Source organism: Cetorhinus maximus, chromosome 15, assembly GCF_964194155.1.
Source record: "Cetorhinus maximus chromosome 15, sCetMax3.hap1.1, whole genome shotgun sequence".
Classification (NCBI taxonomy): domain Eukaryota; kingdom Metazoa; phylum Chordata; class Chondrichthyes; order Lamniformes; family Cetorhinidae; genus Cetorhinus; species Cetorhinus maximus.
The window spans coordinates 73,355,882-73,379,584 of NC_135893.1; the positions used below are offsets into that span (position 1 = coordinate 73,355,882).

At 44.3% G+C, this 23,703-nt stretch overlaps 1 protein-coding gene across 2 annotated transcripts in view; it reads left to right on the top strand.

Annotated features, from left to right (window-relative positions):
• The window catches only part of rpusd1 (RNA pseudouridine synthase domain containing 1), a 39,328-nt gene extending 22,248 nt beyond the window's left edge, over positions 1-17,080 (top strand). The window contains exons 4-7 of one of the 2 annotated variants that reach the window (XM_078558651.1): positions 5,666-5,768; positions 8,148-8,249; positions 15,506-16,407; positions 16,454-17,080. In XM_078558651.1, coding sequence (XP_078414777.1) covers positions 5,666-5,768; positions 8,148-8,249; positions 15,506-15,897 — 597 coding nt within the window. In that variant the 3' untranslated portion in view covers positions 15,898-16,407; positions 16,454-17,080. Of the gene's footprint in view, positions 1-5,665; positions 5,769-8,147; positions 8,250-15,505; positions 16,408-16,440 lie in introns of both variants that reach the window. The other variant, XM_078558650.1, reaches the window with a different exon arrangement.
• The last annotated feature ends 6,623 nt before the right edge of the window (positions 17,081-23,703 follow it).

Sequence of the window (23,703 nt, forward strand, 5' to 3'; positions counted from 1 at the left end):
TGCCACTAGATGGCTTCATTGGATTTACAAAGTTACAGTTCTCAAGAGCAACAGCAAGGGCTTGAGGTGATCTTCAGTGCTTCGTGAAGTTGTTTTATGTGAAGGTTTCTGAATCTATTTTCCGTCAGTAGAATAGACTTCAGTGGCTCTGAAAACAATTACTGAGAAATCCACAGAAGCAATTTTGTTTGACTCATAGACTCAGCACAGGAGGAGGCCATTTTGCCCATCATGTCCGCGCCAGTCAACAAAGATCTGACTACACTAATCCCATTTTCCAGCGCTTGGCCCATAGCCCTGGAGGCTATGGCAATGCAAGTGAATATCTAAATACTTCTTAAATATTACGAGAGTTTCTGACTCAACCACCCTTTCAGGCAGTGAGTTCCAGACTCCCACCATCCTCTGGGTGAAAAACTTTCTCCTCAATTCCCCTCTTAGCCTTCTACCTCTTACCTTAAATCTATCCCCCTTGGTTATTGACCCCTCTACTAATGGAAAAAGTGCCTTCCTATCCACCCTATCTATGCCCCTAATCTTATACACCTCTATCAGGTCCCCTCTCAACCTTTGCTGCTCCAAGGAAAACAACCCCAGCCTATCCAATCTTTCCTCATAGCTCACACCCTCCAGCCCAGGCAACATCCTGGTAAATCTCCTCTGCACCCTCCCCAGTGCAATCACATCCTTCCTACAATGTGGTGACCAGAACTGCACGCCGAAACAGCATTTTATACAGTTCCAGCATAACCTCCCTGCTCTTATATTCTATGCCTTGACTAATGAAGGCAAGTATCCCATATGCCTTCTTAACCGCCTTATCTGCCTGCCCTGCTACCTTCAGGGATCTGTGGATATGCACACCAAGGTCCCTCTGATCTTCAGTGCTTTCCAGGGTCCTACCATTCATAGTGTAACTCCTTGCCTTGTTAGCTCTCCCCAAGTGTATTACCCCACACTTTTCCGAGTTGAATTCCATTTGCCACTGCTCTGCCCACCTGACCGGTCCATTGATATTCTCCTACAGTTTACAGCTATCCTCCTCCCTACCAATTTTCCACCCTACCAATTTTCGTGTCATCTGCAAACTTCTTGATCATAACCCCCACATTTAAGTCCAAATCATTTATGTGCACCACAAACAGCAAGGGCCCCAGCACCAAGCCCTGCGGAACCCCACTGGAAACAGACTTCCAGTCACACAAATATCCCTCTACCATCGCCCTCTGCTTCCTGCCTCTCAGCCAATTTTGGATCCAACGTGTCACTTTGCCTTGGATCCCAGGGGCTCTTACTTTCTTGACCAGTCTGTCATGAGGGACCTTATCAAAAGGTCCATGTAGACCACAGCAAATGCATTACCCTCATCAACACTCCTGGTTTCCTCCTCAAAAAATTCGATCAAATTTGTCAAACCTGATCTTCCCTTAACAAATCCATGCTGTTTATCCCTGATTAATCCTTGCCTCTCCAAGTGCAGATATATTCTGTCCCTCAGAATTCTTCCTAGTAACTTCCCCACCACCGAGGTTAGACTGACTGGCCTGTAATTTCCTGGTCTATCCCTTCCTCCCTTTTTTAATAATGCAAAAATATTAGCAGTCCTCCAGTCCTCTGGCACCTCACCTGTGGCCAGAGAGGATTTGAAAATTACTGCCCAGTCCCAGTTATGCCTGTCTCTTTATGGGGTATGTGGAACATTCCTTGTTCCAGTCCTACTCCGGCCCCCTCCCACAACTCTTTCTCCGGTACATCGATGACTGCTTCGGTGCTGCTTCATGCTCTCGCCTGGACCTGGAAAAATTTATTAATTTTGCTTCCAATTTCCACCCCTCCATCATTTTCACATGGTCCATCTCTGACACTTCCCTTCCCTTCCTTGACCTCTCTGTCTCAATTTCTGGTGATAGACTGTCCACCAATATTCATTACAAGCCTACCGACTCCCACAGCTACCTCGACTACAGCTCCTCATACCCCGCTTCCTGTAAAGACTCCATCCCATTCTCTCAGTTCCTTCGCCTCCGTCACATCTGTTCTGATGATGCCACTTTCAAAAACAGTTCCTCTGACATGTCTTCCTTCTTCCTTAACCGAGGTTTTCCACCCACGGTGGTTGACAGGGTCCGCAACTGTGTCCAGCCCATCTCCCGCGCATCCACCCTCACACCTTCCTGTCCCTCCCAGAACCATGATAGGGTCCCCCTTGTCCTCACTTATCACCCCACCAGCCTCCGCATTTAAAGGATCATCCTCCGCCATTTCTGCCAACTCCAGCATGATGCCACCACCAAACACATCTTCCCTTCACCCCCGCGGCGGCATTCTGCAGGGATCGTTCCCTCCAGGACACCCTGGTCCACTCCTCCATTACCCCCTACACCTCAACCCCCTCCCATGGCACCTTCCCATGCAACCGCAGAAGGTGCAATACCTGCCCCTTTACTTCCCCTCTCCTCACCATCCAAGGGCCCAAACACTCCTTTCAAGTGAAACAGCTTTCACTTGCACTTCCCTCAATTTAGTCTATTGCATTCGCTGCTCAAAATGCGGTTTCCTCTACATTGGAGAGACCAAACGCAGACTGGGTGACCACTTTGCGGAACACCTTTGGTCTGTCCGCAAGCATGACCCAGACCTCCCTGTCACTTGCCATTTCAACACTCCACCCTGCTCTCATGCCCACAAGTCCGTCCTTGGCCTGCTGCAATGTTCCAGTGAAGCTCAACGCAAACTGGAGGAACAGCACCTCATCTTCCGACTAGGCACTTTACAGCCTTCCAGACTGAATATTGAGTTCAACAACTTTAGATCATGAACTCTCTCCTCCATCCCCAACCCCTTTCCGATCCCCCTTTTTTCCAATAATTTATATAGATTTTTCTTTTCCCACCTATTTCCATTATTTTTAAATGTATTTCCATCCATTGTTTTATCTCTACCTGTTAGCCTATTTCGATCCCTTCCCCCCCCACCCCACCCCCACTAGGGCTATCTGTACCTTGCTTGTCCTGCTTTCTACTCTTAATGTCACCTATTAGCACATTTCTTAGCTAATATCACCACCGTCAACACCTCTTTGTCTATTTGTCTATGACATCTTTTGGTTATCTCCACCTATCACTGGCCCCCTATCTAGCTCTACCTGTCCCACCCCACCTTAAACCAGCTTATATTTCACCTCTCTTCTATTTTTCCTTAGTTCTGTTGAAAAGTCATACAAACTCGAAACGTTAACTGTGTTCCTCTCCGGATGCTGTCAGACCTGCTGAGTTTTTCCAGGTATTTTTATTTTTGTTTTTGTCCTAGATATTTCTTCCCTTGCTTCCCTCAACTGCCTGGGATACATCTCATCCGGACCTGCGGATTTATCCGCTTTTAAGGCCGCTAAACACGCTAGTACCTCCTTTCTCTTTATGTTAATTTCCTCTAATATTTCACAGTCCTCCATCCGGATGTCTATACCTGCGTCGTCCTTTTCCATTATGAAGACCGATGCTAAGTATTCATTGAGGACTGTACCCATGTCTTCTGGGTCCACACACACATTACCTCAATGGTCCCTAATTGGCCCTACTCTTTCCCTAGTTGTTCTCTTGCTATTTATATATTTAAAAAACCCCTTTGGGTTTTCCTTTATTCCACCCACCAATGCTTTCTCATGCACTCTCTTAGCTTTCCTAATTTCATTTTAAGTTCCCACCTGCACTTTCTATACTCCTTTAGGGACTCTGTCATATTGAGTCCTCAGTATCTGCCATAAACTTCTCTTTTTTCTTAATCCTAACCTTGATGTCCCTTGACATACAGAGTTCTCCAGACTTGGTCTCCTCCTTTGTCTTTACGGGAACATATTTGCCCTGTACTCTCGATGTTTCCTGTTTGAATGCCTCCCACTGCTCTGACACAGTTTTATCTGCAAGTAGCTGCTCTCAGCCCACTTGGACCAAAGCGTATCTGATCTTAGTAAAATTATCCTTTCCCCAGTTTAGAACTTTTATTCCTGGCCCAACCTTATCCTTTTCCACAATTATCCTAAATCTAGCTGAGTTATGGTCACTATCTCCAAACTGCCCACTACCTTCCACCTGCCCGTGCTCATTTCTGAATATTAGGTCCAGAACTGTCCCCTCCCTTGTTGGGCTTTCTACATACTGGCTAAAAAGGTTTGCCTAATACAAAGTACGCACTCTCCCTGTAAATCAAAGCCCACTAGACACTAAATGACCAAGGTGTGTATGAGAGCGTGCACTGCATATCAAACAAGCAAAAATGTGCAGATTTTCTCAGTAGTTTCATTTAAGCAATGTGAGGGTTTCCATGTGCTTCAGGTGTCCAACTGAACAAAAAAGTGCTGTTTTGAAGATCTGCACTATAATTGAATGATTTCATTCAGCAGTAATTCTTCTCCAGTGTCTTGTGGCTACGATCTTATTTGTTACTGGAACATATGAACAGAAGGAGGCCATTCAGATGCTCAAGCCTGTGCTGCCATGCAATTAGATCATAACCCATAATACCCTTGCCCAACAAAAATCTATCAATCCCTGTTTTAAAATTTTTAATTGAACCCCCAACCTCAACAGCTTTTTGGGGGAGAGAGTTCCAGATTTCAGCTACCCTTTGTGTACTTCCCTTGTGTGACGAAGTGCTTCCTGACATCAGCCGCAAACTTCCTGAAAGGTTTCAATCAGCTGGCCTTTTTCAGATCAGTATTTGGGGTTTTCAAAGATATAGGAGCATATCAGGAGCTTTTAAAGAGAGCCTGGTTGAAATTCTGGCAGAGTTAACTAAGCCAAATAAACTCTGTAGTGATAAAAGTAAAAAGTGCAACTCTATTTATGACAATCAATTATACTATGTTTTGGTATGGAGGGTAGTTTAGTGCAATACAATGTACTATACAAGGAGTTAGCAAAGCTTAATTACTACTCTAAATACGTCTTGATGTTGTTCCTATTGCTATTTAATACATTTTGTGAGGCATTTTAAAGGGTAAAATAAGATCTAGAGTAATGTTATTTTCTCACCTTCTGAAAATGAGGATCTCACAGTGCACAGGATTGAAATTGTAACTGAAGTAATTTAAAAAAAACAATCAGTTCATTATCCAGTGCTCCTGAGTTCCTTCTCTAAGTTTGTCTGCTCCTCTCCCTCCCTCCCTTTCCTCCTTTAAAACCGTCCTTAAAGTACACCTCTGATCAATCTTTTGGTTATCCCTCCTCCTATCTCCTTTGCCTTAAGCATCCATTTCTGTCTGATTACACTCCTATGAAGCAGCTTGGGACATTCACCACATTAAAGATGCTGTAAAGATGCTAGGCAAGTTGTTATTGTTAGGAAAAGTGAAAACACACTTGAAGGTTTAGGGAGCTTGGGTTCACTGACGAGAGTAGATTAAAAAAGGAAACAAAAAAATTATCTAGAGTGAAAATGGGTGAAATAAACTCGCACATCAGAATTCCTCCTCCACATGAATTAATTGACCTGACAGGTTAAACTCTGATTTAGACCTAGTTTTAAGCTGTTTGAGGAGAGTGGGAACAATTGTGACACATTTAGAAAGTTCGTGAAATGAAATTAAGCCTTAAGAAGGTAGGTTTTCCCTTGTAGAATGGGATTGTTGACACAAATATTAAAGCTAATGCTGCCATGTTTGCCACAGGTCAGAGGTCATGTCTCTGTGAATAGGATGATGATAGATCGAGCAATTGGTAAAAATACAACCGAAGGAATGACACACATGATGTGTACTGAAGAAACCCAGGGTAAAGTATACAATTACATCTGCTCCAGAATGAATCAGCTGCTGATAAACCCCTAAAATGATAAATGGACAGGGCTGCAAAAGCATGGTGGAAAGATGCATTGGTATAGACTTCAAAGGTTAATATTAACTCAAGGACAGTTTCGCATAGATCTTTCTTTGGATTCAAAGTTAGAGACAAACTGATAAAACATTTGCTTTATGATGAACTTATCCCCTTTATCCCCACCGAGATTTTGCATGCCAGGCACCAGAGCTGCTTTTTAGCTTCTGTTTTGATAAAGTCCCACATAAGAGGTTAGTGTGCAAAATTAAAGCACATGGGATTGGGGGTAATACATTGGCATGGATTGAAAATTGGTTAGCAGACATGAAACAGAGAGTAGGAATAAATGGGTCTTTTTCGGAGTGACAGGTGGTGACTAGTGGGGTACTGCAGGGATCAGTGCTTGGGCCCCAGCTATTCACAATATATATCAATGATTTGGATCAGTGAAGCAAATGTAATATTTCCAAGTTTGCTGATGACAAAACTAGGTGGGAATGTGAGTGGTGAGGAGGATGTTAAGAGGCTTCAATGTGATTTATACACATTAAGTGAGTGGGCAAATACATGGCAGATGCAGTGTAACATGATTAAGTGTGAAGTTATCCATTTTGGTAGGAAAAACAGAATGGCAGAGAATTATTTAAATGCTGCTAGATTGGGAAATGTTGATGTACAAAGGGACCACGGTGTCCTTGTACACCAATCACTGAAAGCAAGCATGCAGGTGCAGCAAAAAGTTAAGAAGGCAAATGGTATCTTGGCCCTCGTTGCGAGAGGACTTGAGTACAGGAGCAAGGTTGTCTTACTGCAGCCTTTGGTGAGACCACACCTGGAGTAGTGTGTGCAGTTTGATCTCCTTACCTAAGAAAGGATATACTTGCCACAGAGGGAGTGCAGCAAAGGTTCACAAGACTGATTCCTGGGATGGCAGGATTGTCGTATGAGGAGAGATTGGGCCGACTAGGCCTGTATTCACTGGAGTTTAGAAGCATGAGAGGGGATCTCATTGAAACGTATAAAATTCTGACAGGGCTGGACAGACTGGATGCGGGATGATGTTTCCTCTGACTGGGAGGGGTTCTAGAACAAGGGGTCACAATCTCAGGATACAGGCTAGACCATTTAGGACTGAGATAAGGAAAAACTTCTTCACTCAGAGGGCGGTGAACCTGTGGAGTTCTCTACCACAGAGGGATGTGGAGGCCAAGTCGCTGAATATATTTTAAAAGGAAATAGATAGATTTCTAGACTCTAAAGGTGTCAAGGGGTATGGGGAGAGAGCAGGAGTGTGGCATTGAGATAGAGGATCAGCCATGGACATATTGAATGGCGGAGCAGGCTCAAAGGGCCAAATAGTCTACCCCTGCTTGTATTTTCTATGTTTCGTGCTTCCCTGCAACTTTGACAGGACAATGCACTAGAGCAGCCAAGGGTTCCTAGCTGTCCAAGCTTGCCTTTGATATTGAAACGCTCGCCAGGTTGGGAGTGGTGGGTGTCAATCTATGTGTTGCAGGTCAGTCTCTATTGGAAGTAACTGGCACATTGACAGAGTGCCATCATTAGAATTCAACTTTTAATAGCTGGTCACCTTTCTGAAACAAATGTCAAAGGCCAAAGGCTATAATGCAGTAAGCCTCCCCAGGATGAAAGAGAAGCTGAAAGTAAAAGTGGAATAGTGATTAAACAATCCTATTCTTGGGTGTTAAAACATTTCAGGAACATGGAACAACTGAGTGAGGAAAGAATGAGTTCAAATATGGTAGGATGCACTGAATCTCAATTTTAACAGGAGAAAACATGTGAAGGGCCATTCTGAAGGAAAAGAGTAAGGTACAGAGAAAAACACAATACCCAAATATCAGTAAAATAAGGGGCCAGTAAGATTGTGATAAGAACATAAGAAATAAGTGCTGGACTAGGCCATTTGGCTCTTCTGGCTTACTCTGCCGTTCAATAAAATTGCAGCTGATCTTGACCTCAACTCCACCTTCTGGCACTATCCCTATGTAGCAGAGATGCATTTCTATAGTGTTGAAAATGGGACATACTAAGTAAAGTGTTAACTTCATTGATTAAAGTGGTGGAAAGAGAGAAATTGGAAGCTTGATGTGAGAGAGGTTTTGCTTGTCAGACAATAGGATTAATAACATAATCGTAAATAGATTCCCACAGCACAGTAAGTTTTCCGAAGGTGAATCGTTGGGAGAATTTCTGTCTGGCTTGGAATTCTTTGATTACTACATTATGGGATTAAATGAAAAAGGTATCTGCTATGAGTTTATCCAGAGTAAGCAGTTTATAAATGATTTACTTCTATGTGATTCTATAAAGGTTGTCAAAATCCCAAACCATCTCAGACAGAGATGACTGTCCTGGCAAGAGGTTTTTACAGTGGAGATCCAGTTACTAAAGTATTCCTGCAGCCATTAACAGGTTAGTATTGCTCTATAAAGCTCTAGCTTTGTTTATTAAATGAAAAGTCAGGTTAAAATAATTGTTAGCTTAACACAGTTTTAGCGATCTCGTCTCTCAGTCAGGCTCAATCTTTACCGAGTAGATGTGCACATGATCTCGGCTGGAATTTCACTGCAGTGCAGTGCAATGTTGCAAAGTTGGAGCTGCTGTCTTTTGGTTGGATATTAAACAGAGCTGGGGGGCAGAATTTAATGCCCCCCTCCCTGACATTAAGAGATTGGAGGTAGGAAGGGGGCTGTTTCAACAGGAAGGGAGCAAGGCATGGGGAAGATCCCGCCTCCACCAATTAACTCCAGGGAAGGAAGGCTTGTAGGCGGCCTTCCTGCACAGAGGCCAATTGAGCAATTAATTCCCACTTAAGGACCTCATCCTGCCACATTCAGCAGCAGGTGGGGAACTTGCCACAGAGACCTGCCTGCGGCCTTCTTGGGTAGGGGGTGGTGGGGAGTCCCTCGTTCAAAGTCACTAGTGCTCAATCAATGGACCCTGTATCAGGAAAGGGGCCCACTGAGAGCCAGCCCCACCCTACCTTGCTTCTGACCCCACTCCCATCCCTGCCATTAAACTCCCTCCCTGCGACCCCCATCCCACCTTCACTTACCTTTCTCCAGGGATCCCTGGTGAAGGCCCAAGTGAATTACCGGCAGAAGCCACCACTCCCAGAGGCCACTGCTGGTAATGAAGAGCTTCTGGCCTCTGATTGGCTGGCAGCTCTTGGCAGCAGGATTTTTACTCTACGGGTGTAGGACAGCAATTAAATATCCCTCTTGGGGCCGGGAGCCCCAGCAACAGGCTCCTGCTGCCAATTAGGGACTTTATTCCCTCAGGGTCCCCAGAGATTGGATTGGCGGGTTGCTGCCAGTTTTGGCTGACATCAGGCGCTTGCCGCCTTGGGAGTAAATAATCCTATGGCACAGTAGGGGAGTTCTCCAAATGCCCTATCCAACAGTTTTCCTTCATAAGCTCCTCCAAAAACAAATGACTCAGTCATTTATCTCATTGCTATTTGTGTGATTTTGCTCTGCATAAAATGGCTGCCACAACAGTGATTAAAATTCAAAAGCAATTCATTAGCTGTGAAGTGCTGTGGGGATTAATGGAGGCGCCATATAAATACAAGTTCCTTCTTGCACCCTGTAGCATGGAGGAACAAATCGGTACAGTGGTTCACTTGTGGGACTTGCGATTGAATTAATTCCAGGTACAGATGGATATAGTCTACCCCTCAGATATTTACAGATTATTCTTTTGTAGTTTCTGACCAGGAATTCATGGCATAGAGTGCCTACATTTCACCCTGTTGGCTCTATCATTCAGAGGTGACTGGTGTTATAAAAAAAAGGGAAATAGCTAAGTATAGGAAATATGCCCTTCTGTTAATTGCAATCTTTGGGAGAGTGTTGAGAGAGCTTTATACCACACCACATCAGGTGATCTGTAAGAAATAGGTGTTGCCTTCCAAATAATAATGTCAATGAGAACAGATAGGATTGTGGGAAAGAGAAAAAAAATGAACAGTAGATATAATCAATGGAGATGTCAGGTCACCTTCCCATGTTAATATGAATATTGCCATCTCTTGTTTGCCACCTGAGCAATTCATAGATAATTCTATTGTTTTTTGCACAGTGTTTGTGTGTTTCCATTCCCCTTTTTGCTGTGTTTCTTTTTTAAATGCTGTTCATCTGTAATATTTTCCAATTCTGACAAGGGCCATCGACCATTGAGTGGAATTTAATGCCCTTCCCCCTTGGTAAGTTTGTGGGGAAGGGGGGGGCATTTAATCAGGCGGGAGAGTGGCTGGTGGGGATCCCGCCGCCTTCCTGCCTTCACGCCGATTAAGTCCGTAGCAGGAAGGCATGTGGAAGGCCTTCCTGTCCTGCTGCCAATTGAGGCCCACTTAAGGGCCTCAACCCACCATTGCTGGTATTAACCCTGCAGCAGGTGGGGGACTTGCCATGCGGAGAGCACGATAAGCAAATCCTGTTGGGTTCCTGGGGAGGGGGGTCCTTTGTTCAAAGGCACTCTGTTTCTGTTCGAGGGACCTGGCATCAGGAAGAGGTGCCCCACTGAGAACCACCCCGCTGCCTTTGATGCCCACCGCCCTCTCCCCACCCTCTGTCTCACCATCACTCACCCGTGGCCTGGAATCCAGTGATAATACTAGGCTTCAGATGGGTGTCATAAGCAGCACTAGCAGCTGCCATCCTGGTGGTGCTGTTGTTCGATAGAACTGCTGGTCTCTGATTGGTCGGCAGCTCTCGGTGGTGAACTTCCACCCCCAGCGTCCTTGATCTCAGGAAAGGTCTGCCCCTGTCCAGTGAAATACCTGAGTGGCACTTAATATGGCAGGCCTTCCCAAAAAGAGGCAATACAGGGCTCTCGGCAGCTCTCTGGCTGTCGGGCGAAACCCCCCTTCGCCTCCATTAACTCTGTTTCTCTCTCCACAAACACCTGCTTACCTGCTGAGAGTTTCCCATTTTTGATTTTGTTTCAATCCGTATAAAAGCTTGGTTTCAATTTAAAATGGAAATCGATGACTGACTTTTGTCATATGAATGAAAGTAATATGTAGCAGTCACACAAGACTTGAACGCATATTTTCCCCTTCACCAGTGTGAACGAAAATGAGGGTGGGACTATGAAATGAATCTCTTCACCCTCGCCCATGCTAGCAGCTGGAGGTAAATATATCCCAAGATGTGATCTCTTTCTACCTGTAGCACTTGCTGAACAATCCTGAGTGCACTAATAGATACAATAACAAATAATTTAGGATAATCAGTTGAGCTCATAACATGGCTCATTTACGCTTACTGGAAGCGACATATATTCATACGCAGAGACCCTTTCTCTGCAAAGAAAAAGAATAAGTTCAAACCTTGTGCATTTTTTGAATTACCAGGGAACTTGGGGAGCCTATAGTTTCCTGTTGCTGTCTCCATGTCAACGCCTCAGCCAATCAGAGTTGACTTGCCAACCAATCAGCACCCTTTTCTCCTGCAATATAAAATGTTGTGATTGTTTAAAATTGTCCTGATGAGTACAAGACAAAAAACTTTGGCAACCTGTCTCTCTTTTCAGCAATTTTCAAGTAATCGGGTCTTTAAATTGAGAGCCAGGACGAAACGCTTCCTACAAATACCATTTTGGGCCTATATGGCCCCTTTTGTCCCTTGAATAAGGTAGTGGCAGAATTGATTTTGCAGTTGCTGTCAGGAGAGCACTTTTCATTTCTCTCTTCACTGCATAAATGAGCTGGTCCATAAATGTACTGTTGCTCAGTGTGCTTATTGCTTTATGATACTGCGGATCATCACCTTCTGAAGGGAAATTAGGGATGGGCAATAAATGCTGGCCTTGGCAGCAATGCTTACATTCCAAGAATGAATAGAAAAACATGTGAGTACGGTAGCATAGTGGTTATGTTGCTGGACTAGTAATCCAGAATCTTGAACTAGTAAAATCTCACCACAGCAGATTAATCAATTAAATAAATCTGGTGTCTGAAGCTATTGGATTGTCGTAAAAATCTAACTAGTTCAGTAATGTCCTTTTGGAAAGAAAACCAGCCATCTTTACCTGGTCTGGCCTTTATGTAAATCTAAATCAACAGTAATGTGGTTGACTTTTAACTGCCTTCTGAAATAGACTAGCAGGCCACGCAGATGTATCAAATAGCTACAAAAAAAGTACAATAAGAATAAAACCAGACAGACCACCTGGCATCAACATAGCCATTGGATTGTACATAACAAAGGCAAACCTAGTCCATTCGACCCTGCTAAGACCTCCTCACTGATGACTTGTGCCAAAATTGGGTCAGCTGTCCCGTAGATTAACCAAGCCTGACGTAGCCATACTCACAGCATTGTGCCTATCAGCCAAGACCCCAGACTCCTCCATCACCCACTAATAGTGGTGGTGACACAGTGGCACACAGTCAGGAGCGGGTTGTCCCTGAAGTCTCATTGCATCTGGTCAAACATGCGCAAGGAAGCCTCCTGCTGATTACCTGCCCACCCCCTGTCCCAGGATGAATCAATGCATCTCCATATTGAACAATTGAACATAATTTGGAAGAAGCACCGAGGGTAAGCAAGGGCACAGAATGTACTCTGGGTGGGGTCTTCACTATCCACCATCAAGAGTGGTTTGGTGGCGCTACTACTGACCGAGGTAGCGGAGTCCTGCAGGACACACCTGCCAAACTGGGCTTGTGACAGATGGTGACAGACCCAATGCGAGGGGAAAACCTGCTTGACCTTGCCCTCACCAATCCACCTGTCGCAGATGTGTCGGTACAGGATAGTGTGGGTAAGAGTGACCACAATCTTTGTGGAGTGTTTTCACACTGAGGATACCCTCCATCATGCTGTGTTGCACTATCACTGTGCTCAATGAGATTGATTTGAACAGAACTAGCAGCTCAAAACTGCTGAGGAGCTGTGAGCTAACAACAGCAGCTGAATTGTATTCAATCACAATCTGTAACCTCATGGCCGAGCATAACCCTTGCTCTGCTAGTAACATCAAACCAGGTCACCAACTTTGGTTCAATGAGGAGTGTAGGACAGCGTGCCAGAGCAGCCCTAGTCATATCTGAAAATGAGATGCCAACCTTGTGAAATTACAACAAGCGTGCATGCTAAACATCAGAGGCAGGATGCCTCAGACAATAGATAAGCAGACCCACAACCAGTAGATCAGATCAAAGCTCTGCAGTCCTGTCACATCCAGTCTTGAATGCTAAAAGGTGAGGATGCTCCCTGACGGCGGAGCCTGGCGTGAGTGCTAAAGACAAGGCTGTCTACAGCCAGGAATGCAAAGTGGATGATCCATCTTAGCTTCCTCCTGAGCTCCTCACCACCACAGATGCCAGTCTTCAACCAATTTGATTTACTCCACATGATTTCAAGAAACAAAGGCTCTTGGCACCTGCAACTTCCAGGCTGTAGTGCTGAAGGCTTGTGCTCCAGAACTAGCTGTGCACTTAGCCAAGCCCTTTCAAAACAGCTACAATACTGGTATCTACCCGACAATGTGGAAAAGGTATCATTTCTGCAAAAAGCAGGGAAAATCCTATCTGGCTATTTACCACCCCAACAGTCTACTCTCAATCATCAGCAAGGTGATGGAAACTCTTTCGAGTTATCAACAGTCACAGATTGCAACTCTGTCGAGTACAATCACAGTTCTCGGTTTCCGGGAGTGGGACATGAACCCACAACCCTCTGATTCAAAGGCGAGGGTGCTATGAACTGAGCCACAGCTGACACCTCCAGCAAGGTGATGGAAGGTGTCTTTTGGCAGTGCTATCAATCAGCACTTAATCACCCATAATCTGCTTACCAGTGCTCAGTTTGGATTCTGTCAAAATCACCCTTCTCCATACCTCATGACAGCCTTGGACCAATCATGGGCAAAAGAGCTGAATTCCAGAAGTGAGGTGAGAGTGACTGTCCTTGACATCAGGGCAGCATTTGAACAAGTATGGCACCAAGTAAGCATAGGTCCGGATTTTAAGGCGGGGCCGGGGCTGTAAAATGCAACGAGCCATTCTAAACTCCATTGACTACAGCGGGACCGTAAAATCCCACTGCCATAAAATTCCGCCTATTGTAAAGTTGTAAGTCAGTGGGGATCAGGGGACCAACTCTCCACTGAGCTGGAATCACACTCAGCACAAAAGTTGTGTTTGTTAGAGGTCAATCATCTCAGCCCCAGGACAGGAGTTCCTCAGGGCAGTTTCCTAGCCTCAACCATCTTCAGCTGATTTGTCAATTGCTTTCCCTCCAACATAAGGTCAGAAATGGGGATGTTCGCTAATTTTTAAAAATTCATTCATGGGATGTGGCCATCGCTGGCTAGGCCAGCATTTATTACCCATCCCTAATTGCCCTTGAGAAGGTGGTAGTGAGTTGCATTCTTGAACTGTGGCAGTCCATGTGGTGTAGGTACACCCACAGTGCTATTAAGGAGGGAGTTCCAGGATTTTGACCCAGTGACAGTGAAGGAACAGCGATATATTTCCATATCAGGATGGTGAGTGGCTTGGGAGGGGAATTTCCAGATGGTGGTGTTCCCATGTCTCTGCTGCCCTTGTCCTTCTAGATGGTAGCAGTCGTGGGTTTGGAAGGTGCTAACTAAGGTTGCAGTGTTCAGTTCAATTTGTCACTCATCAGCTAATGAAGCACCCCATGCCCACATGCAGCAAGACCTGCACAACATAAGGCTTGGGCTGACAGGTGGCAAGTAACATTTGCACCATATAAGTGCCAGGAAATGACATGTCCATCAAGAGAGCGTCTAACCACCTCCCCTTGACATTCAATGTCACTTCCATTATTGAATCAGTACCATATCCTGGGGGTCACCATTGACCAGAAACTTAACTGGACCAGCCATCTAAATACTGTGGCCACACGACCAGGTCAGAGGCTGGGTGTGTTGCAGTGAGTGACACATCTGCTGACTCCTGAAAGCTCTTTCACTCTCTACAAGGAGCAAGGCAGCAAATTGATGGAATACTCTGCACTTACTTGGATGAGTGCAGCTCCAACAATATTCAAGAAACTTAACATCATTTGGGACAAAACAACTTGCTTGACTGACAAGCCACCCTCCACCATAAACATTCACTCCTTCCATCATTGGTACACTGTGGCTGCAATGTGTAGCATCTATAAGATGTGCTGCAGCAACTTGCCATGGGTCCTTCCACAGCACTTTCCATACCTGCGACGTTTACCACCTAGAAGGACAAGGGCAGCAAGTGCATGAGTACACCATCATACCAGTTCCCTGCCAAGTCACACACCGTCATGACTTGGAACTATATCACCTGCCGTTTCTTCCCTGTTGATGGGCCAAAAATCTGGAACTCCCTCCCTCACAGCACTGTGGGTGTACCTACACCACATGGACTGCAGTGGTTCAAGAAAGCATCTCACCACCTTCTCAAGGACAATTAGGGATAAGCAATAAATAATGGCCTTGACAGTGATCTCCATACTCCATGAATGAATAAATAAAAATTTTTAAAATTTGTCAAATTTTCATGCAATGGCATAATGCTTAGAAAAAATATTAGATAAAATATTTAGAGATGCAAGTGATGTCAACTTATTTGTTTTTAATCCATAGTGTTGGAAGGTAGAAATTGTTTCTTTGAGATTGGTGTCTCGCTTTAGCGTGTCTTGTTATTTGTTTAGGCCGGACACACCAGCTGAGGGTCCATTGCAGCGCTGTGGGGCATCCCATAGTAGGCGACTTTACCTACAGCTTGAAGACTGACAGCAGCCCTTATCGTATGATGCTTCATGCCCATCACCTGCGGATTCCCACGGAGGGAGAGCTTATAGAGGTGACCACGGCTGACCCTTTCACACACTTGGTGGACAGTAATTTGGAACTGGGCTCATGTGTCAATAGCTTGCACAACATAATCAAGGGACTGAAAGACAAGTGTGTGACAGAGCAATGTGACAGGAACAACATTCTTGGAGTTCAAGCGGAGAAAATACAGGTGGAAAAAACAAGTGAAGAGACAGAGGAAGAAAGAGAGAAGTGCTTGCAGTGGTTAAATGAATGGGCAATGAGTTAATATTAATGGTTACTGAGGAAGCTGCATATTCACATCTAAGATGGTTTGTTGGGATGAGGGATGGTCAACTAGGTATCCAATAGTGAACAGATTCACTGTGAGGCTGTTTTGCATGGCTGACATGGACCAACCACCCCCATATATCTAATCAACATTGTTTATTGGATTAACAGCTATTGTGTTACCCTCACTTTTGATTACCAAATGTTTTTACTTGTTGGTTAGTGTCTATGAAAGCCATTCCCCTTCCCAAATGAATGTTTTCCAGCACCAGCCCAGCCTTAATGGTCTGATAACTTCACACCTAGAGACACACACAGTGGAACAGGTTTTAAATTAACTATTTCTGTTTTTAAAATTCTTAAAATGAAGTATCTATTTCTGACCAAACATCAACAAAATACAATAGAAGCCACTTTAAGTACTACAGTAACTTTATAGGACACCCTGCTAGGAACCATTTTCTCTCAAATGATTCTCTGTGGACTGATCCATTGGTTTAGCAGAACAGTCAACCCCTGTTCATCCAGTAAGATAGAACAGCTAGTGCTATTAGATGACCATCAGTTTTGCTTGTGTGGTGGTGGAATAGCTGAGTTTGACACAAATTGAAATGTTGGTTTACTGACACGAGCTTAAATAAATATCATTTGTGATTGGCTGGTTGCCTGATGGGAAAGAATTGGCTTTATATAGAAGTACCTAAAATGTGCAGCACAGAAATAGGCCATTCAGCCCTACTGGTCTATGCTCGTATTTATGTTCCACGTGAGCTTCCTTCCACTCTTCTTCATCTCACCCTATCAGCATTTTCTTTTATTTATTTCTTCTTGATGGACCTATCTAGCTTCCTCTTAATTGTACCTGTTGACCTCAACTATTCAGTGTGGTAGCACATTCTGACAGATTCCAGGTAAAGAGATTTCTCCTGAGTTTCTCACTGCATTTATTAGTGACTCTTACATTGGCCCCTAGTTCTGGATCCCCTACTAGTGGAAACATCTTGACTTCTCTAATGTATTTCATTCAAATGATTTCTACCAATATTCATCATGAACATCTCCATGCAAAGGCACCTGGGTAAGAAACAAAATTCCCACTTTTTTGTCCACTTGATTTTAAAGAAAATTTGCTTTTCTTTAAACAAAACAAACCACTAAAATAAATGTTCAATCTTTTATCATTTTTGTTTGGAGACTGTGCACTGGATTTTCGCTATGAAGATGGGTGGCTTGAGTTGGGAAATTTTCCAACTCAGCAGACCTGCCTTGATTCAAAGGGCTCCATTAGATCCAAGTTTCGCTCCGGGAGGTGGGACGGGATTGAATTGAACCCATCGATCCCGGAAGCAGATCCTCGGGGCAGGCGAGTGCCAAGGTGGGCTGGTTAGATGACCTGCCTCGGTTGTTTTAGAACCTGTTAGACCCTCTGGCCCTTGTCCCTTAGCCCCCCTCACCCCCCCCACCCATCCCTCCATGCCAACTTATGCCTCTTCATAACCCCATGGCCCCTCCATGCCAATTTATAATGCCCACTACCCCCCATGGCCTCCTCCATGCCAACCTATGCACCCCAACCATCCCCCCATGTCTCTCATACTCTCATGCCACCTCTGTAGCTACTCACTCACTATCCACCATGAGCAGGCCTCAGGAGACATGTGGCAATGAAAAAAAATTGTAAAAATCTAATACAGACTTGACAGTGGAAAAAAAACTTCCATTCTTGAAATCCATTCAAAGCTTTTAAATCTCATCAAGTGGTTAGTCTTTTATAAAAACAAACAAACTTCTATTCAGACCCCACATCAAAGACAGCTATTCTTTTAATAGCTTCTTTAAACTGTCAATCAAATTGAACTCAGAACCCTCTGCTGAGGTAATTGTGGCTTTTGAATTTCACCAAGTAGTCTTAATGGCATAATAATAGTCCTTGCAAAATGTCAATAAAGTGCCCTATTGAAACTGTATGAACAGATGGTAATGCTTTTCTCTAACCTAAAGTAGAAGGCTTGTCAAACAAAGTAGTCCAGCAGTTGGTGTTTCTTTAAATCTTACTGACAGCTTCAGCCTTTTTTTCAAGTTATAGAGTTCTAATAAATTCTAATAAAAAAACTTCAGACCATGACACTTAAACAGATCTTATCCACCCTTCACAAGCATTTACATCTACTCCATCAATTCGTGACTCCGACCCTGTGGGTTAAGGCCCTTGCAACAATGAAAATAGGGTTTGTTTGAACTCAGCGCTAGTTGCAGATTGCCCTGCTGTGTTTGGGTTTTCCACTGTCTATTTCACGCCCCACCCCCTCCTCCCTGCCAGAAATATTGAGTTCTCCCGACTCTGTGAAAATCCGGCCCCATGTGTTTGTTCAAACATCAAGGGCTGGAATAGGCATTTTCAGGAAGTTTGTATGGTGGAGTGAGCCTTTTCCTAGTTTAGCTATCCAAGTACGTATTGAGCTTTAGTGCTGCTTGATACTGCTCACAATGGGACTTCATTGACACCAATTAATATTAATTTTCAGTTATTAGTTTGTTTTATGTCATTTTAATTATGAAATAATTATATGATTTGTTGAAAATTATCTAAAGCTAATGGTCAGTGGAAACCGTAAGGGGGTGGTAGCAGAGTGTACCAGCAATCCAGAGTATCGAACTAATACTCTGCAGGCATGAGTTCAAATCCCACCATGGCAGCTGGGGGAATTTAAACTTAATTAATTAATAAATCTGGAATAAAATGCTAATATTATTAATAATCATGAAATTACCAGATTGTTGTAAAAACTCATCTGGTTAATTAATGCCCTTCAGGTGACGAAATCTGCCATCCTTACCAGGCCTGGCCTACACATGATTCCAAACCCACAGCAATGGTGTTAACTCTTAGCTGCTGTCTGAAATGGCCCAGCAAGCCACTCAGAGTGTTTTTCTGACATAGTTTGATACAACTGTGGGTGTGCCTACACCATATGGGTCGCAGCAGTTCTAGGAAGTGGCTCACCCCACCTCCTCAAGGGCAATTATGGATAAGCAATAAATGCCGGCTTTGCTGGGCAACGTTCACATCCCAAGAACAAATAATAAGGAAACAAAACACGCTAAGTGGTCTTATCACCAGCATATACCAGCACAAGATTGACAAGTCACATTTAGAAAGGTTTGAAAATGACCAATTAAAAAACTGGAAATGCTGAAGTGACTCAGCAAGTCAGGCAGAATCTGATAAGAACAGAAAAATGTTGACATTTCATCAAAATTGAAAGCATCTGTTATGTGAAATGGAAAACTTTCCATCGGTACAATGGAGGGTGTGCCTTTCAAACTGGACTAAACTGAAGAGAGTAGAGAAGGTTAGCACTGAACCTGCAATTTATTTAGGTGTCAAAAGTACAAAGATATCTCATTAACCAAAGGAGGATTTTCTAAAATAAAGGAAATTGGCACCAATTTGGTAAGTATTTAATTTCAAAGGCAGTCTGATGGTGAGCTCCGATTTAAATGCATTCAGTGTGATCATTAGAACCATAGAAACGTTACAGCGCAGAAGGAGGCCATTCAGCCCATCTTGTCCATGCCAGCCCGAGGACACTTAGGTGCCCTTTCTAATCCCACCTTCCTGCACCCAGTCCATAGCCCTGCAGTTTACAGCACTTTAGGTGCAGATCCAGGTACTTTTTAAAAGAGTTTAAAGTTTCTGCCTCTACCACCAACTTGGGCAGTGAATTCCAGACACCCATTACCCTCTGCGTAAAAAAGTTCTTCCTCATGTCCCCCCTACACCTTCTGCCACTTATCTTGAATCTATGTCCCCTGGTTCTAGAATTCTCCATCAAGGGAAACAATTATATCCTGTCCACTCTATCTATTCCCCTCATAATTTTGTACACCTCAATCAAGTCACCTCTCAGCCTTCTTTGTTCGAAGGAAAATAACCCCAACCTATCCAATCTCTCCCCATAGCTACACTTTTCTAACCCTGGCAACATTCTTGTAAACCTCCTCTGCCCTCTCTCCAGAGCTATTACGTCCTTCCTGTAATGTGACCAGAACTGCACACAATACTCCAGTTGTGGCCTCACCAGTGTTTTATACAATTCCAACATTATATCCTTACTTTTATATTCTATACCTCTGCCAATGAAGGAGAGCATTCCATATGCCTTCTTTACAACCTTGTCTACTTGAACTGCTGCCTTCATGGACCTGTGTACTTGTACGCCAAGATCCCTCACTTCATCTAACCCTCTTAGTATATTCCCATTTATTTTGTAATCCCTGTAACTGTTTGACCTCCCTAAATGTATGACCTCACACTTTTCTATGTTAAAATCCATCTGACACTTTACCGCCCACTCCACCAACCCATCAATATCGTTTTGGAGATTATGGCTAACCTCTACACTATCCACTACTCGGCCAATCTTTGTATCATCTGCAAATTTCCCTATCATGCCTGCCACGTTCACGTCCAAATCGTTAATATATAACACAAACAGCAAGGGTTCCAACACCGAGCCCTGTGGAACACCACTTGAGACAACTTTCCATTCGCAAGGGCATCCATCGACCATTACCCTTTGTTTCCTGTTACAAAGCCAACCTTTAATCCAGTTTGCCACATTACCCTGAATCCCATGGGCTTTTACTTTCCTGACCAACCTGCCATGTGGGACCTTGTCAAATGCCTTGCTAAAATCCATGTACACAACATCCACTGCACTACCTTCATCAACCCTTCTTGTCACTTCCTCAAAGAATTCAATCAAATTTGTGAGGCCAGACCTTCCTTTAACAAATCCATGCTGACCATCCCTGACTAGTCCATGCCTTTCCACATGACAGTTAATCCTATCTCTCAGGATTGATTCTACTAATCTGCTCACCACTGATGTAAGACTAACTGGCCTATAATTGTTTGGCATTTCCTTTGATCCCTTTTTAAACAATGGAACTACATTTGCATTTCTCCAGTCCTCCACTGTATCTAGTGAAGATTGGAAAATCATCCTCAGAGCATCTGCTATCTCCTCCCTGACTTCCTTCAGCAGCCTCGGAAACAATCCATCTGGCCCTGGTGACTTATCAACTTTCAAAGATTTCAACCCTTTGAGTACTTCCTCTCTCTTTATGACTATCCCGTCCAATATCTTGCAGTGTTCCTCCTGGCCTACTATATCTACATCCTCCCTTTCCTTTGTAAAAACAGAGACAAAATATTAATTCAAAACCCTTCTCACAGCCTCTGCATCTACACACAAGTTTCCATCTTCATCTCTGATAGGTCCCACTTTTTCCTTAACTAAACTTTTAGCATTAATGTATTGGTAAAACATCTTTGGGTTATCTTTAACTTCACTTGCTAATCTTTTTTCATGCCCTCTCTTTGATTTCCTTATTTCCTTTTTTACTTCGTCCCTGCACTTCCTATATTCGTCTAGGCTATCTGCAGTGCTTAGTTCTTTGTGCCTATCATACGTTTTCTTTTCCTGTTTGATCTTCTCCTGTATTCCTCTAGACAACCAGGGAGGTCTAGATTTAGCAGTACCACTCTTATTTTTGTAGGGGACATGTCTACATTAGGAAGCAGCAATATGACTGCCAGTTCTGTTTGTTGTATTTTAGGTTTCCTATTCACCAGACGAACATACAAACATACGAATTAGGAACAGGAATAGACCAGATACAGTGTGGAGTTTTCCGTGCCCATTGGCATCAGCCGTCATTGCGGGCGTAAGCGGACAAAATGGCGGGAAGGCAAAAAAATCGGCTTCATGACGTCATGAAACCAGGTTGCAATCGTCCGCTCCACCAGTCAATGGTGGGCAACATTTCCCACCACTGCATGTCAGCAACTTCATTGTAAAACATCTGCATATCATTATGAGCCCTGCTTGCCGGAATCATCCCTCCCCCACCCCAATGCTGGATCATCTGGGCAATCACACCGACGTGTTTCACAACTGAACATAAGCGACATGCACCTGGCGAGCTGCACTTCACTTGAGGCTTTGAGGCTTGCTTGCCTACCTTGTTTCAGGCAGCAGTCGCAATCATCAGCGCCAGGCTTCGCAGGCAGCACCACATCACTTATAGGAGGGCTCACGGGCAGGTCTCTACCTACCAGCCATAAGGCAGGGTGGCTTCTCAACAGCTGCAGGGCTAGGGCTTGCTTGGGGAAGGGGGGGAGGTAGCTTCAGGCAAGGGAAGAGGCTGCAAGGCTAGGGCTGTACTGCTAAAGGGGGGTACCCCAGGGTATGTACGGGGACACTTGATCTATGCAAGTGGCCTGAAGAGGGTGAGGACTGAGGAGGCAGTCTCCAGAGGAGGTGAGGCCAGATGGAGATGTGAGGGTGTGTGAGAGAGAGTGAGTGGTGATGTCCCTTGAGCTGGCAGTGAGTGAGATGCCAGTGAATATGTGATGGGCTTGTGAGTGTGTGAGTTTAGAGTGATGAGATGGTTGCCTTACCCTGGCACGGATGAAATCATTCGTTCTCTTTTCTGCTCTGGATGGTGAACCTCTTCTGTGCAGCGTTGGCACAGACCATTACTGCCATCGCCTCCCAAGCTGGAGTGGTGACACTGATGGACCTCCAACAACCAGAGCAGGGGTAGAGGACATAGTGGCGGTTTCCAATGGTGTCCAGAAGGTATCCCAGGGATGTGCCACTGAATCGAGGGCTGCAGTCCTCTTGCCTTTTGGGGCCATGTCTTCTGTGCAGCAGTCTTGGGCTGGAGGCACTGAGAGGTGTGCGCACAGCTGCACTATAAATATGGTGCCTGGCGTGAGGAAGTGGCGAGGTGACAGGGTGGCGGGCTAGTCAGAGGCTGAGTGCCAGCGAAATGGTGTATTTCCTGGGAATGCATGATTAATGAGCTGGGATTGGGACGATACGGCGTGAAAACCCACCATTGTGGCCAGCGGGTAAAACGCCCTTTTTCCCGCCCACTACTTGTGCAAATCTGAGACGATTCTGCCCACAGATTTCACTCCATATTATCTACCTGTTAATGGTGCTTATACAGGTTAAGGTATATCTCTGTTCAAATAACTAAAAAACAAAATAAATAAATAGCAACCCCTGAGCTCACTGACCTACATGTATGCCCATTCCAGCAAGGCCTCAAATTTTAAAATCTCATCCTTCCGGTCGATTGCCTCCATGGCCTGGCCCATCCTATCATTGCAACCTCCTACAGCCCTACAATCCTACCAGATCTCTGTTTTCCTCCAATACTGACCTCTTGCTGATCCCCCACTCCCTTCACTCCTCCATTTGTAGCTGTGCCTTCAGCTGTCTAAGCCCGTTCTTGGATTCCCTCCTTAAAGGTTTGCGCTTCTCTCTCCTCCTTTAAAATGCTCCTTAAAACCTGCCTCAACGGCCAAGCTTTTAGTCATCTGTCTTAATGCCTAATGACTTGGTGTCAAATTTTGCCAGATAACACTTCTGTGAAACACCTTGAGATATTCAACTAAGTTAAAGATGCCATTTAAATGCAAGTTTTTGCTAAAACACATCAAGATGTCTCAAAATGTTTCACTCAATAAATATCGCTATTCTGTGTCAGCATTATCCTACAGTCAATGGGATAAATGACCTGTTAAACTGCTGCTTCTTTAGTTCAGACTCTGAGATGCTGGTGTCCATGGTCTGGTCCCCAGCATTAACACTGCTAAACCTAGTTTCTTTTTCATGTCCACAGATGTATAGGCCCATGAAAAATTGATTCTCTGAACCTGCTGCAAATGATAGCGGAATCAATTTGACAGTATAAAGACCAGAGGTCAGCTCAGGGACACTGA